This window comes from Phocoena sinus, chromosome 20 (assembly GCF_008692025.1).
Source record: "Phocoena sinus isolate mPhoSin1 chromosome 20, mPhoSin1.pri, whole genome shotgun sequence".
NCBI lineage: Eukaryota > Metazoa > Chordata > Mammalia > Artiodactyla > Phocoenidae > Phocoena > Phocoena sinus.
In genome coordinates, this window is record NC_045782.1 from 47,158,918 (window position 1) to 47,174,992 (window position 16,075).

Sequence of the window (16,075 nt, forward strand, 5' to 3'; positions counted from 1 at the left end):
CCCAATTCCTCTGTGGTGGAGAAGCAGCTCAGAAGCCCCCTCCGATCTGGGACCCGCTCCGGGCAGGCCCAGCCTCACCAGGCAGGCTCTCCAGGACCCAGAAATTATGGGGATCTGGGGCAGTCCCCTCCAGCCACAAACCGGTGGCCTCCAGATGTCGGCCTGTCTGACCCCCCTCACTCACTTGGTCTCACCGGACACGGAGCCTGCCCTGCTTCAAGCCACCCCCTGCTGCCACAGTCCCAGAATCCCTGAGGATGCCACCCAATGACCCCAGCTGCCATCCACAGCCCCGAGAAGACAGAGGGACAAGAAGAGGAGGCACGAGGAGGAAGGAAGGACAGAAGAGAAGGAGGAGACTGGAGGCAGAGAGAGACAGCTGCAGCCGTGGGAGAGGGGGTGCTGGTGGGGGAGGGGCGTGGGGCGGCAGCAGTAGGAGCAGAACGCGAGCCTCCGCCAGCCCAGCCGTGGGACGCAGGGGCAGCCCCGGTGAGGGGTGCCCGCCCAGAAACATGAGTGCGTCACAGGGGAAGCCCCTCTCTGCTGGTCCAGCAGAACCTTCTAGAAGACCCGGTTGGCCCAAAGGCAGTGTCTCACAGGCCATAATAGGAAAACTCTGTGTTTGTTGAGCCACCAGGCCCACAAATATAGAGGCAATGATGACAGGGGACGGGCCCAACCACCAACAGCCCAGAACTAATAAAAGAAAAGGAAAACCGGATATAAGTCTGGTTCTTATTAAAAGGGTAAATTTAGCCTTTTGGCTAGGCGGGGAGTGCGGGGTGGCCAACACTCCCCACCAGGGCCGCCTCGGACTCTGGCCGAGAGTGACTCAGAGGGCTGCCCCCCACCCCCTCCTCATTCTTCACACCTTCTGGGGTCTCCGCCTCCCTTCCCTCTCACACCCTCCCTGGCGAATGACCAGCACTCCCCCTCCAGGACGCCCCTGAAGGCCAGCAAACAGGCGGGGGGCGGGGGGGCGCAGGGAGGTGACCAGGGCTGGTCGGCGCCACCCCCTCCAAACCCCGCCAGCTGGAGGAGCACCCTCAGCCAGGGCAAGGCTTCCCTTCACACCATCTTGAACTAAGCCAGCTGCAGGGCGACAAACGCCCTAGTGGTTGCAGTCCAGTGCAGACATCAGGGTGCACACTCACGCCCTAGCCCCACCGGTCCCCTCAGAGGGAGAGCCATCTGGACAGGGTCGGAGGTGCCCACCCCGCTCTCCTACGCCCCATCCCCTGGACCCAGGCACCCAGCACCTCGAGCTGGTCTGAACGCGCCTCTTTCTCAGCTGTGGGTAGGCAGGGGAAGAGGGCACCCAACACTCCCAGTTCATTCCCAGCAGATGGGGGGGGTGCCCTGTGCTTCTCCCAGCAGAGCCCTCCAGGGAGCCCACATTTTGGAATTTCTGACAGGCCACCCTCTGCACCCCATCCCTGCCTTCTGAGGCTCTCAGCAGACCTGCCCTCCCAACCCGACTCTAATGTCTGTGACCAGAAGCAGGGAAAGGCCTGGCACCGGGGCTGCCCACGGCTCCTGGTGGGAGGAGCATTTGGGGGGCAGCCCGCTGGGGAGCAGGGATCCCCCACAGTGTGCTCCTGGGGGCAGCGCTACACCCCCATAAGAAGGGAGATGGGGTGGGGGCAGGATGCACCCAGGGCTCTGTATCCTTGTAGTTTCTTCTAACAGCGCTGCTTTGACAAACCACCCCACTTCCTTCAAAGAACGGAGAGAAAATATTTTAATTTCTAAAGATGGTGAGTATAAGTAGGGAGAAAACCTCAATTCTCTGACGTAAAACGACGGTGTTTCTGGGAACTCTTGAAGTGAACAGGGCAAGGAGAGCTGTTTCTGGGGTGAAGTGCACCCCACTGGTCTGGGGGTCCCAAATGGGGATGGAGTGCCAGCCAGCCCAGGGGAGCCAGCGGGGAACCAGCCTCGAGGCGGCCCAGCAAGAGCTCCCAACGGAGAGAAGACCCCTGCCCCGTGCAGCTCACCCACAGCCTGGGGCACCCAGCCCTGTGCTCCCCCAGCCCCACCCCATGCCAGGGGCGGGGGGCTCAGGCAGAGAACCAGCCTTGGACCTCCAGCCCAGAAGCCTGTGCTCCTGGGTGGCTCCCGATGTGACCACAGAGCAAGCACGTGGCATTGCTGAGCCTCCACCTGGACCCCACCTGCCTCAGGACCAGGGGGCAGCAGGGGACTCAGCCCTGAGCCTGAGGACTGACCCCTCGCCCGATTCACATGCTGGGCTCCGACCAAGTGTCGTGTGTGGGAAAGGCTCTGTTGCCAGACCAGGGGAGGGGGCTCTGCGCTGGGCTGCCCGGGTGGAAGGAGGTCTCCAAAGGGTGCCCCCCACACAGCCTAGAGACCTCAAGATGCACCATGCCCTCCGGCCACCTGGTCCAGCGGCTCTCGGGAGCCAGGGCCTGGTGGGGCTGCCCTGAACCTCCGTCAGCTCCAGGCAGTCCAGGAGGAGTGCCCAGGTAAGCCCGGGGCACCTGCTGACCTCACCAGGGCAGGCAGCTGGCGTGGGAACATCGGGAGAGAGTGCTGCCCAGACCGGACAGCACAAACGTCCTTGTCACCCAAGCCACAGACTGGGCTCTGAGCTCCGTCCAGAGAATGAAATTCTAACCCAGCTCACTCGTTAAGACAAACAGTTACTGAGTGGCGGCAGTGTGCAGGGTCACTCACCCTCACCCTGGAATCCGAGGAAGTCGCAGGCTGCCCGGGCACCCTGGCTTCCAACAATGGCCCTCGGACCTCTCGGTGACCCACACTACCGTGCGCAGCCGCTTGGGGCCGTCTCACTGGCCTGTACCTTTTCTTGATTTTATCTGTATTCATACCTGTTAAGGGCTTCTTAAGAGCTCGCCTAAAGATGCATTGCAATTTAATTTAGATTTAATTTTAATATTAATTTAAAACAAATTAAAAGCTTATTTTTAGGAGACCCAAAGGGATGCAAAATGTCTCAAAAAGGGGACTGGCTTCAGGCAAACTGCCCTCAAGTGACCTGCTGGCCAGGCCTGTGGAAGGCCAGTTGGACAGGGCAGCTGCCTCACCAGGCAAACAGGCAAGTCCTGGGGGACCACAGGTCCGGCTCCTTCCCCTGCATCCTGTGTAGGGTGAGAAAGGCTGTGCACACAGGCCAGGCACAGAGGGATCTGCTGGCACCCTTCTGCACGGTGCTGCTGAGGCCAGGAGGCGGGCGGGAGCCCCGGTCCTGCCCTCCCCACGTCTATGTCCAATACTGGGTCCTGAATCCCCACCTGCCGGCCGCCAGGACCCTATAGGGAGTGATGGGAAGAGGCATCAAGGGCCTGTGCCCCACTGAGTACAAAGTGCAGGGATGTGAGCGCTGCCTGGGGGAGAGAAGCGACCAGGATCTGGAGAGTCAGGGCTTGTGGGAAAGAGCCGCCACGAGATGTGCAGGCAGGGGTGTGCCACTAGCTGCCACCAGCCCCGGGCAGCCACGCACTCCTCCCAGACTGGGCACTGGGGCCCAAACCAGGAGCGGCTCCTAAGCCTCCTGGTGTGTAAATGCTGGAAAGCAGAGTGGTGCAGCGAGCGGGCCCCACCTGGCAACACAATGCTCCAGTGCCTGCAGCCCCTCGCTGCCATGCCTGACTGCCCGGGATGGAGATGGAGCAGACAGCGAGGGGCCACAGCCTTGCTCCCTCATCTCTCCTGTGCCCTCATTTCCCTTTTGTTGGTTGTCCCCCCACCCCAGCCCCTGCCTATGCAGCCACCCACACAGCCACCACAGAAGGGAGGGGAGGGGGGCGGGCAGCTCTCCCCCAGCGTCTGTCCCCCCTCGCCCACCAGGCCCTAAGGCCCAGGTGAAGCCGCTAGCTTCTGTCCTCCAATCTATCGTAGGTGCCCAACCACACATGTTGACGGTGAGGGAGTCACCTGCAAGGGGCCAGTCAGGGGACGGGCAGGAAGTGGTCCCACCCGGTGCCCAGCTCCTGCACCACCAGGTCCCTCCCTTACTGCAGGGGGAGGGGGTAGCGGTGTCTCCGCAGGGACAGTCCCATCCTGAGCCTTGTTCTATCTCCACTGGTCCCCCTCTCCACTGCACAACCTCACACGTGCGCCCAGAGGCCAGCCCGCATGCCACAAGGATGACGCTGGGCTGCACTGCCCAGTGGACCTCTCACTGCCACCCCCTCACCCCGTCACTGGGTGTGACACTAAGAAGGAGGGGATTGTCCTCTCTGCCAATCTTTTTAGCTCTGACACCTCTTTTAAATGGAATGCACACAGTCTGGGAGCCTCTGCGGACGACAGAAGATGCTTCTGGAAGGTAAGGAGATGCTGACCTGGCCCCTGGGAGGTGGCCACACAGGCTGGAGATACTGCCCACGTGAATGTCCCCATGTATGTGTGGTCGGGTGTCGGGCGGGCATCTTGGTTTTTAGTGAAGAGACCAGGGCCAGTTCAGAATCCGGTGTCTCCTGCCCTTCTCTTCCTCGTGAGGTTCTCCCAAAGGGTTATCGTCTCGATTTTCCAGTGTGGGGTCAAAATTGCAGGAGAAAAAAAATGAACAGGGCTCTTTTCGTGTCCACAGGCACGTGTGTACCTTACCCAAGTGTGGACAGGCACGCACACCCCGTCTCGGCCCCAGCCATCCTGCACGGGAGGGAGGCCAGCAACGGCCAGGCCCAGCTCTGGGGGAACCAAGGGATGGAGGGCACAGACACCCAGACTCAGGACGCTGGGGTCCCACGGGGAAGATGGCCCCGCGTGGAGAAGGGCGGGGGTGCTGCAAGGCCTGGGGGGACAGACTGCCAAGGGCGGTCAGGGCAGGAGGTCACGGACCATGCGGGTGGAGCCTGGGCACTGGTGGCTGTAGGGGCTGCCCAGGTCGGGAGACTCCAGGAGGGACAGGGGAAGGGGAGCAGAGAAGGTACCTGGGGCAGCAAAGAGGGGAGTACAGGTGGCCAGAGCCTGTGGGTGGCTTGGCACATGTGCTGAGTGTTGGGAACCTTCGGGGACAGTGATATGACAAGGGTGGTAGGTGGGAGCTGACCTACGGTGTAGGGGGCTTGGGGAAGGGAGGCCCCAAGGGAAGGAGAAGCAGGGCTGAAGGCTCAGACAGGCTTGGGGCTGACCTGCAGGTAGACGCAGAGCAGGGAAGCTGACCGGCACCTCCTGGAGGAATTGGACGTGGGGATAGCTTCATTCGAAACAGAAGCCTGGGGCGGGTGCTGGGAAAGGACCAGCTCCAGTTCAGCAGAAGCCAGTGACACAGTGAAGAAGGGGGCTGAAGCGGGGGTGGGCAGCTCACCAGCACCAAGCTCTGCACGTCAGGCCCTCAGTCTGCCACCGAGGGTCACTGGGGACCTTCAGGCTCCATCCCCGGCAGGTGGCCAGGAGCTGAAGGATGGAGCAGGTGGCGGGAACTGGAGACAGATCAGAACGCACATTCCGACTGCGGGGCGGGCTGGCTCTCCCAGGGGCCAACTGGGATGTGACTCCTTGAAGGCCAGTTGTGAGTGACCGTGAGCGAGTGTCTGCATGAGTGTGAGCAGGTGTGGGTGTAAGGACATGCCTGGGGGTGTGAGCACACGTGAGCAGGTGTGACGTGTGTCCATTCACCGTGGGCTCATGTGAGCTCAGCCAGTTAATGCCCTGGAGGGCCTGTGGGGACATTGGGGTCTGCAGGGTAGGTCTGTGCCTCTGCCCCCAAAGGGGACACGGGCTGGGCCAGGCAGCAATGCCTGTGCTGACACGGAGCCTGCCACAGGGTGCTGTGAGATGCTCGTGAGATGCTGGTGGACAGCGGCCTGGGAGTGCAGCCCCTTCCTTACACCTCCACCGCGTCCCCACCCTGGGTTCCGCCCCTTGGTTGTTCCCAAACTGCCTTCTTTTCACCCCCATCCAGCTGTGCTCCCAGCATGCCTGCCTTGATGGTGGGGGGCCCTGCCTGGTCTGGCTCTGTGATGATGGGGCCATGGTGCCCTCCCCAGAGTTGCCTTCAGAAGGAAGTCCCAGGGAAGAAAGGCTCTGGCTTCCCAGAAGGAGGAGCAAAGGGATCCAGCCAAGACTGCCTTTTCCCAAGATGATGGCAGAGCGCGGTTTAGTTATTAAACCACCACTAAAATGTGGCCGATGAGTCTCTCTTACTCGGCGAGGTTCCCCAAGAAGACACCACCCCAGGCCACCCTTGGGGACCCCAGCCTACTGCTCAGAGGCCTCTCTCAGCAGCACACCTATCCCCTGCCCCTCCCCTGCATTTCTGGTAATTTCTAGAGGAAACCAAGTTCCTATACTTAGATGAAGCAGGGCTGCTTTAACTTTCCTTCCGGTTCCACGCACACAGTGGGTCCCCCCTTCCCCAGCCTCAAAAGTCTTTGGATCTAAAAACACTGGACTCTTTGTTGGGGGCCCTGGGGGAGGGGAGAGGGGGCAGGGAACCCAACCCACCTGTTCATTCCCTCCTCCCCCTCCCCCACCCTAGGTCAGAAAGAAAAAAAAAAAAGCTTCCTGGCTGATCCAATCTGGAACCTAATCGTCTGGACAGCTGCAGCAGCCCTCAGATGCCAGCCCGGCTGGCTCCCAGCTTGGGCACTGGATGCCTCTCCGCCAGGCCCGCAGCCTGCTGCAAACGCACACCAATCCCCTAAGCGGGGAGGGGGCAACCCCCACCCGGCGCCCCCCCACCTCCTCTAAGCCCACACCCAGTTCCCACCAACCGGTCCCCGTCCTCCAGTGGCAGCTGCTGGCAGGGCCACAGGAGGCAGTAATGTTATATATTACAACAAACAGGGGCGGCCCACTGACAAATAGGCCTGCATGATCTAAATGGTATATTATCCCATAAAAACGTCATCGGGCAGGGCGTCAAAGCCGAGACGGAGCAGCAGTCTTGGAGTGCCGGCTGCAAAACCCGAACCTTCCTTGGCGTGGCCCAGGGCTTTGGGGACATGTTCTAGACAGTGCATGCTGGTTGTAATTTTGTTGTTTGCTTTTAATCTGGAGTCTTTGGTGGGAGAAAGGAGGTCCCAGAGGTTAATGGGGACAGGGGAACCCCGGGGAGCCATCCCCTGGCGGGCAAGGCAGGAGGAAGCCCTGCAGTGCAAGTCACCTACTGCCGAACAGACAGGGCACATGCTGCACCCCAAAGCCCTGAGGTCGGCCTCAGCTCGAGAGCTGTGGCGCAAGTCCCAGCAAAGACCTCCGACGAGGGCCTTTCCCAAGGGGTGCCCACCTCTCCAGGAGGCTGTCGGGAGCGGCAGGAGTGAGAACTTTCTCTGGATGGGTGATGATGGGCTAGGCCTTCCTTCCAGAGGGGCTAAGGCAGCACCCCCGTCCTGGGGGGATGGTTTCTATTCATCAGAAGTCATCCAGGGTGGATGCTGGTCAATACGGCATTGATAGGGTTTACTGCCGCCTGTCAGTGGGAGGCTGGGGAGTGGGGCGCCGCCCCAAAGTCTGTGCAGGGTTTTCTCATGGGACTCTCTAGGCAGAGATGCCCTGATGCCACCCAGGTGGAGTCCCCACATCCCTTCCAAGCTGACCCTTTGCCAGTGTGACCAGGGCCCCTCTGAGAAGGCCACGTGCAATGGGCTGGGATCAGGGCATATGGTGGGAATCCCCCTGGGACTCTGGCCACGCCAATAAAGGCAGCTGCCCTCTGCACAGGGTGCCCCTGGGGCAGAGGGGCAGCTCCCATCTTTTGGGGCCTCTATTCAGATATTTATGGTAGGGAGGAAGCCAGGCAGGGCCCAGAGGCCTCTTTCAGGAGGAAGGGCAAGGGGTTACTGGAGGTGGCAACCAAGGCCCCCTTCCGCCCAGAAAGCACTCATTCCCAGTGGCACTGGCTGAACTCTATCTGAGCTTGGGAATTCCCAGCTCAGGGCCGGTCCCAGGCTCAGACCCTGGAGCTAGACCAGGAGCATTCTGGGAAGTGTAGTCCTCTGGGAGTTGGGAGGGCCTGCTGGGATTTCCAGGGGCGTCTCATCAAGAGCAAGCAAGAGGACAGAGCAAAGGAGGTTACCCTGACTGTAATCCCAAGGTGGAAGTTTGACATTCCTGGGAAATGGCTGAACTTAAGACATCTGCTCCCTGAAAAGATACCAGCCAACGCTGGATTCCAGCCTCAGATCATACCCGCAGTGGTCTCTCTGAGCAAGCCATCTGGAGCTCTTATTTTGGTGGGAAGACCTGGGGACTCCCCAGAGGGAAAAAAACCCTGCCTGAAGTGCCCGGACTCCTATCCTCCTCTGGCAGCTGCCCCCAGACAGCACGAGAGACAAGGGTGCTACCTGCCGGGCTCCTGGAGAGGCTGTAGCGCATCCCGCACACTCTCGCACATTATTTATGCTCACAGCCCCCGCTGATGACATATGTAAGTTGACAGCGAACATCCTATCAACTTGCTGGAGTGTATCTTGATTGTTAAAACACACTCTTAAAGGTATACGATCATTTATCAAATTAAAATAGCGGCGCCTTGCCTGTCCTCTTTTCTGCCTTCCCTGACCACTCCCCTGCAGCCTCCCTCCTCTGGCCTCCTGGGCATCCTGCCCTTGCACCCAGGCCCTGCTCCTCGGGTTGGTGGGGAGAGACACTGCCCTGCTTCCAGGGACCCAGACTCAGCACCCCATCCCCACCCTACCCCAGGCCAGGGCAAGCCCACTAATCGCCAAGAAGTGACAAACGCCAGAAGCCCCACCAATTAAATCTAAACTCAAGCAAAGCTCAGTGGCCAGTAAATTATTATTTTTATTAGCTTGAACCAAGTTCCCGTAAGAGAGAAAGTCAACTTGCTCCCATGAATGGCTCTTGTATAATTTATTTAACTCTGTGCTCTTTGCCAAAGCCTGGAATATTTTTAGCTCGTTCTGTTGTTGGATTTGGCTTTTTTATGTGTGTTTCTGAGGGGTATTTTTAGCTCCCTCCATGTTATTCTAACAGCCTCCTGTGCGTTTTGTCCTGTCTGTGCGGGCTGTTGAACCCAGTCTCACAGCAGACGAGGGAGATTTCTAAGAATACACGGGAGCGTTTGGGGGTGATGAGGGATGGCACAAGGCTGCTCCCTGCCTCGCTGGCTAATTTGCCTTAGTGCTCACGTGACCTGGATATTCCTATAGGAATATCCTTGTAGGAAAAATCAGACATGGGGGCAGTACAAGCCCCACTGAGAAAAAACCCACATTCCAAAAATGGCTTCACTGGGGTGGGCGAGGCGGCCACAGCCTGGCCGATCCACGAGGCCACTGGATTCCTGGCTCCGCAGGGCAGCCTTGGCTTTGATGTCTGCTTCTGTCACTTACAGAGCAGGATGGGTAGAGTCTTCGGAAAGTAACTCTTTTCACACCTACTTAATGTTGGTAACTGTTGCGGAAACACTCCACCGTGTCACTGAGTTAATGAGGTATTTACGAAAATGTATTTTTATTCCTTTACAAAAAAATATCCCATGAGGAGGGAGGGGGACCCTTTGATGGGGTCTTTTTACACCCGGAAATTATCTTTTTTTTCCTCTGTATTTTTCTTTTCTTTTCCTTTTTTTTTTTTTTTTTTTTTTTTTTTTTTTGAGATTTGGCAATCAGGAGCACTGTTAGCAGGAGAGAAGTTTGTGGTTCTCCCACCAGAAGGAACGTGCCGTCCTGTTTACTCCCAACAACCGCAGGCCGAGGGCACCTGGCTTCCAGGCCCGGCCATTTACACCCCAAAGAAGCAGGGAGAAGGGGCGGAGAGGAGAACCCACCCGCTGTCACATTGCTGAAACCAAGACTTGATCGGCTCCTCCGCCTTCCTCGGGTGGAGACCCGGTGATTCTCGAAGGTTCAGCCCTGAGGGGGACGTACAGAGAAGGATGGAGGGCAGGAGCTGACCGGCTAGAAGAGGGGGCGGGGACTGGGCTTCTCCCAGGCCGGGCTGCCTCCTACTAAACGCGCTCGGAGGAGAGGCGCGATCCCCAATCGCTCCAGGCAGTAGCGCTGATGAAAAATCTTGGGTTGGTGCGTTGTTGATTTTCCTTTTTTTTCCCCTAGATTTCACAGCTTTGCCTCCGGACCATCTGTATTAGAGACAAAATCTAACACTGCACTAAAAATAACGATTCCAAACATTCTAATTACACCTTTTGGTGACAAGGTTACTGGAACAGCACTTTACCATAAAACCCTTCAGCCCAATGATAAAGCTATGGGCACTTTCAGTTTTAGAAAAACAATGAAAGAAGCCCTGGAGCCCAACATCCCATCGGGGTCCCTCAAGCTGACATTTTGAAAGCACTGGGTGGGGACGAGGAAGGGCAGTACTGGCGGAGGGCAGGGAGGGAGACCCTTGGCCAGGCCGTGTGTCTGTGCCAGGGACGAGCAATCCTCAGAAGCCAGAGACTCAATCTCTGGTGGCTGGATCTTACTCCCGTGTTAGAGCCGGACAAATAGGAAGAAGCTCGGAGCAATTTTCCTTTCAGCAGGATAGTCAGTGCAGGGAGGGGCGGGATGGGCTGCTGCAGCCGTGGCCTGTGGACCTGAGGCCATCCGCGAAAATGGGAAGAAAGTCTGCCAAACTGGCCATTTTGAAATCCATACAAGAGATGCAAAAAAAATTTTAACTTAATTATACCTTTTTCTTTTTAAACTAGATCATATACAGACACAGACCAAAGCAAAGTAGTCTGGGGTATAATTCCTTTTAAAAAAAATTGATGTAGCTATATTTTAAAACCAATACAAGATACTGGCTTTCAGCAATTTCAAAAGGCTTTCAGCGGCAGATGTTTCTAGCTGAACACCCTGTAGGCCAGCCTTCCCGTCACAAATGGGTTGAACATCTCCAAGCACAATAGGTCTCTTTGGTCCCCCGGGAGGTGCAAACAGCCTCCAGGAGCAGGGGACACGTGGCCCTCCAGCTCCCCCCCGCCAGGGTGCCCTGGGGACCTCCAGCGCCCCCTAGAGCACCCTGCATATGGGGGAGGTGGGTAGGGTCTGGGTCAAGGACACAGACCAAGCCAGCACCCACCCAATTTCTCCAAACCCTCCATGGCCTATGATCCAAGAACCACGTGGTCAAACTTGGAATGAACAAGACAATGGTTTGGGCCACCCAGACCACGCTCCCACCTGACTTGGTGGTGCCGGCATCTGGATATAAGAACAGAAAGGGGAAATGGCGGCTGACCAGGACCTGGGGAAGGCCGTGGGCTGTTGAATGGGGACGAGGGAGACAGCAGTGACCTGAACTGACGGGGAATCTGGTCTGGCCCTGCCCCACCCCATGGGGGGCACAGCCCCAGCCTGTCTGTGTACTACTGGGAGAGCCTTGGTGTCGGGGGCCCTTCTGGACCGGTTTCTGTACCCTCCAGGCTAGAGGGTATGGCATATGCAGGGTGTGTGTGTGTGTGTGTGTGTGTGTGTGTGCAGCCAGAAGGGGCTAGGGAAACTGTAGCACTGTCCCTGCTGCCACCACAAGCCCCCAACCTCAACCCCCCAGTGTGGGCTGAGCTGGGCGGGCAGCATCTCCAATGCAGGGGCAGGAGAGACAACCACAGGAACAGCAAGGACAGATATTTAAAATCGCCAATTGCCCAGGCAAGTACTTTTGCTTTTTTGAGTTATAAATCTGTAAGAGAAAAAAGCAAAGGAGAGGAAGAAGGAAGAGCAAGGAAGAGAAAAAAAAGCAGCGCTGCAGAAGGCTCGCACTGGAACAGGAAACGCGGGCGAAGGGCTGATTCCAGGAGAGTGCTGAGTCCAGCCCCTCTACTCCCAGCGTGCTCGAACTTTTTGTATCTCACGTTGTAAATGCTAAACGCCCATTAGTAATCAAGCAATTTCTCGTATTTTTTTTCTTTTTAGGTAATTTATGTTTTTCTTTCTGACTGCCCTCTCTTCTGACATTTTCCCTTTTAGCCTGACTCTGCCATCCGTTTTAATCCACACACTAATTGTAACCCCATTAAAGCAGATATAATTTTATTAGTATTCACAGTTCATCAAGCTAGCAATAACTGTTACTGCCAAATTAACAACAACAAAAAAAGCGGCAAACAACATTTCTGATGTTTAGAACAAACTGTAAACAAAAGCAAGCCAACCTTTCAGGGTGACCAGCGGGTCCCCACACACGCAGCCCCTCCAGCTTCCTGCAAACTCAGCCGGCGCTGGCCAGTAACCTCCAGGGTCTCAGGCGAGATCGCGGCCCCTTCGCCACCCTCTGCCCGGCCCTGCTTCTCTTCTGACCTGGCTCGACAGTAATATCAAAGCCACCCGAGACGGGGACTGCTCTGGAGGCCTGGGTCAGCTCTGCCAAGGAACAGCTCTCTCCGGGAGAGAACTGGAGAAGACCCGAGTGCAGGGCGGCCCCAGCTCTCTCCTCCTGGAGCAAATTTGCTGCGAACTCGCCTGCACCGAAATCCGTCGGCGGCCCCCGCGCCGCCCCCAGCCGAGCCGGCGCCGGCGCTGCGCTCCCCCAGGGCGCAGGCCGCGGGGCTGGGCCGTGATCTGGCCACGCTTTGTCCGGCTTTAGCAGGATACCAGAGGCACTTGTTAAAGCAAATGCATCCCCTGCAAACCCATTCTCGCCCTGACACTTCAAGGCTTTATATAGAAACAGGATTTGCTCGTCTTACACCAGCAGTCCCTATTAACGCTCACCCCGCGCACACACCGCCCTAATCCGAGAGGCCGCGGCACCCCCCCCCCCACCTTCACAACGGCCGTTTTGTTCCCGCAGAATGTGCCTCGTTGTCCCAGCCCCGGAATGTTTTAAGGATGTGAATGCAGAATGCAGAAATGAGGTTTCCGCGGAATTTAGTTCTTTTGCAGGAAGGAGTGGGGGAGGGTGGCAGGAGGGGATAGGCTTTATTTTTAGTCGGCTCCGAGGCTGCCCCTCCGAGACACTGGGGGACCCTGGGGAAGGCCGCTCTAAACCGCGATGATCCGGCTCGGGGCGCCCGTAGGATGCGCGGGCCGCCACCGGTGCCGGAGCAGGGAAATGAAACCGAAGGCTTCTCCGCAAATGCTCCAAGGAGAGGAGGGGCAGGCTCCCGTACGACCCTCGACTGTGCCCACCTCGCGGCAGGGCCTCCTCTCCCGCGCCCACCCGGCCGGCACTGACCTGTGTGCGAAGCCATGGGCAGCGGCGACGGGAAGTACTTTCCGGGCTGGAAGTGCGCCGGGGGCTGCGCAGCGGGCCCGGCCGGGGCGAGGCGCGCGGCAGCGGCGGCGCTGCGGTGGCCCAGGCTCCCGCGGTCCGACAGCAGATGCGGCGGCGGTGCGAAGTCGCGGCCATCCATGCCGGGCCCCGGCCCCGGCCCGCCGCCGCCTCCCGGGAGCAGCGCGGCCGGGGCCCGGGGGCGGCTCGGCGCGCGGACGGCGCGCGGGAGGCGCGGAGGAGGCGGCGTCCGGGGTCACTGGCGGCGGCGGCGGCGGCGGGGCCGGTCAGCAAGCCGGCGGACTGAGCTCCTCGGCGGGCGGCCGCGTGCCGAGCCGGCGGCCGCCGTGCGGGTCCATAGTCTGCGGAGGCAAGCAGAGGAGACTTGGTGACTCTGGGGCTCGGCTCGCCCGGGGGTCTCCGCCCCGCCCGCCCCCCACCCCCCCACCCCCCCACCCCGTCGGCCCGAGCCTCGCGGCCAGGCCCCGCGGCCGGGCCCGGAGCGCTCCGCGCGTCTCCCCGCTGCACGCGCGCGCGCTGGCCACCCGGGCCGCCCCGATCCCCGCGCGCACACGCACCGTCCCGGCCACGCTCCGCCCGGAGGAGCCTGAGGGAACCCGGCCGTACAGCTCGACGCTTCCCCTTCGCGGATCCCTGCGGCGAGGGCGCCTCGGCGAAAGGCTGCTGGCTCCTCTGGGTGATAAAAACCCAAATCTGCGAAGCCATCACGCACACACACACACACACACACACACACTCACACGCACACCCTCTCCCCTCCCCCGCTGCCCAAAGGTGTCTCTGAGGAAAGGCCTGGGGTCGACGCTAGCTTTTTCCCTCTCCCCCCATTCCGAGGTTCAGCTTTTACTGCATTCTGCTTAACCGAATGACCATGCTAATTAAGCGAGTAATTTTATTGATTGTAACTCGAGTTTTTTTTTTTAAATAACCTTCATTTTCTTCCCTCTCCCATCCCCCTCATGCGTCTTTCGGCCCATTCTTTTGAACCCGCCGCGCCCCCCCCCCCCCCGCCAACATCCCTAACGGGACCAGGTCCCCACTCCGCATTGCCGAGCTAGGACTCCGGGCCAGCTCCCCGGAGCCCCAGGGGTCTACGTCCGCCGGCGGCGTCACCTGGGCCGCCACGCCGCAGTGCCCGGTCCGCCGTCCCGGAGCCGGGAGCTTCCTGGAGAGGCTGGAACAATCACCCCGCCCCCCAGTCAAATTCGCCCAGGATCTTCCTCTGAGGATTGGAGGTTTGGAGGGGGGCGATTTGAGAGTCAGAAATTGTTTTCTCTCAACGCCCCAAATCGGCCACATTATTTCTCCCTTCAGCGCCTGCCCCGGGTCGCCGAGCCGAGGCCTGTCTCTGCACTGCCGGGGGACGTGGGGTTTGCGACGCTGGGCTGGGCCCTGGGGAGGCGGACAAGTGCCCGGGCCCAGTGCAACCTTCACCGCTGCCCACGTCCCAGCAGACCCCCGGCCTCCGTCGTGCACCTCCACCTCCCGGCTGGGCACTTAATGCCCCCCACCTCCCTTCTCTTCCACCCCCACCCAACGCCGAGAGTCCACTCGGAAGCGAAATTGGGGGTAATTTCAGACGCTGAGTGCGGAACGGCGGAGCAACACATAGACTGGACGGCTGTGCGCCCGCGTGGAGGACCGCTTTCATTCGACACATTTCTCCTCATTTCCTAAATCTGCATTGTTTTAATGTTTGATATCACCTTAACAACAGGGAGATGGGTAGGCTTAATATTCTTAACTGTGAACTTTGCAGAAAGTCTTCTGATTTTTTTTAGCCGTCCCATCGTGACAATAAAGCGATTAAGATGTTTTCCATTTTGTGAATACCATTTTAAATTGCTATATTTAATGCTACAGGTTCTACACGTCTTATTTGCAGACTATTTTGTGTTTGATTTAATCTACAACCGAAAACATAATGTATTAAGTGAATACATATTTGCTCAGCTGATAAGCTTTTTAATATTTATTCGGAGAGCTTTTGCATTGTAAATAAACGGAACCTACACAAAGAGTTCTCTTTGTCTCTCAACTTTATACAAAGGGGTTTGGGGCTTCCTCCCTCTGGGGATCGTCAGCTCTCTACCCCGGTCTAACAAATAACTCGGCTCGCCGCCGCTCCGGCCTGCAGAGCGAGCGCCCGGCCTCCAGGGCCGGGGGAGCGCCGGGCGAGGGGGCTGCCCGCTCCGGGGTCAGGGGAGGGAGGGGCTGCCCGCGCCGGGCTAGGGGCCGGGGGGCGCGGGGAGGGACAAAGGGAAAGGAGGGGAGGGAGGTCGGGAACCTGCGGCTTCAAAGGCGCGGAGGGCCCGGGGCTGCGCGCGCGGGGGGTGGGGGGCTTCCCGGCGGCCTCCGGGGAGCCGTGTATGCTATGCTTTTGTTTTGTGGGGTTTCTTTTTACCGATAAGAAATTCCAAAATTGTCGAGAAAGAAAGAGTTGCTCTCGATTCTCGGGACGCGGGCTTGGTTACCAGCAGCAATTTCAATCTTCACCTTCAGCGGGTGGATCGCGGGCTGGATTGATCCTTCCCCACTAGCCCGCTAGACTTTTTACGCGGAAGGAGGTGGGTTATTGTCGCTCGTCTGTGCCACAGAGATTCTTACCAGGTCGGAGGGAGCTTTTCTTTGTGCTCTTTGCTCCCGGGGAGAGGCCGCGCTGCGCCTCACCGCCCGCCAGAGAGCGGCTCCTGGGGGCCTGCGGAACACGAGCCAGGCAGGGAGCGGGCCGCCCCGGCCTGGGCCCGGAGCCCCGAGCCCGGAGCTCAGGCGCCGCCATTCGCGAGTCCTAGGGCTCCGAGCCCCCTCCCCCCAGCTCCAGGAGAGGCCGCAGCAAAGCACAGCTCCAGCCTCGGATCGGGCCGGACTCAGAGAGGAAACGGAGCGAAAACGGTGGCGGGCACGGGGCCCCACGCCGGCTGGAAAATCGCTGACAAGG

At 59.0% G+C, this 16,075-nt stretch overlaps 1 protein-coding gene across 7 annotated transcripts in view; it reads right to left on the reverse strand.

Annotated features, from left to right (window-relative positions):
- BAHCC1 (BAH domain and coiled-coil containing 1) overlaps nt 1-15,136 on the reverse strand; it is a 57,921-nt gene extending 42,785 nt beyond the window's left edge. For 5 of the 7 annotated variants that reach the window (XM_032616814.1, XM_032616815.1, XM_032616816.1 and 2 more), the window contains exons 1-2: nt 13,695-15,136; nt 13,081-13,478 (exon numbers count right to left, since the gene is read on the reverse strand). In XM_032616814.1, coding sequence (XP_032472705.1) covers nt 13,081-13,258 — 178 coding nt within the window. In that variant the 5' untranslated portion in view covers nt 13,259-13,478; nt 13,695-15,136. Of the gene's footprint in view, nt 1-13,080; nt 13,538-13,694 lie in introns of those variants that run through there. The other 2 variants (XM_032616811.1, XM_032616812.1) reach the window with 2 other exon arrangements.
- Nucleotides 15,137-16,075: the final 939 nt, after the last annotated feature.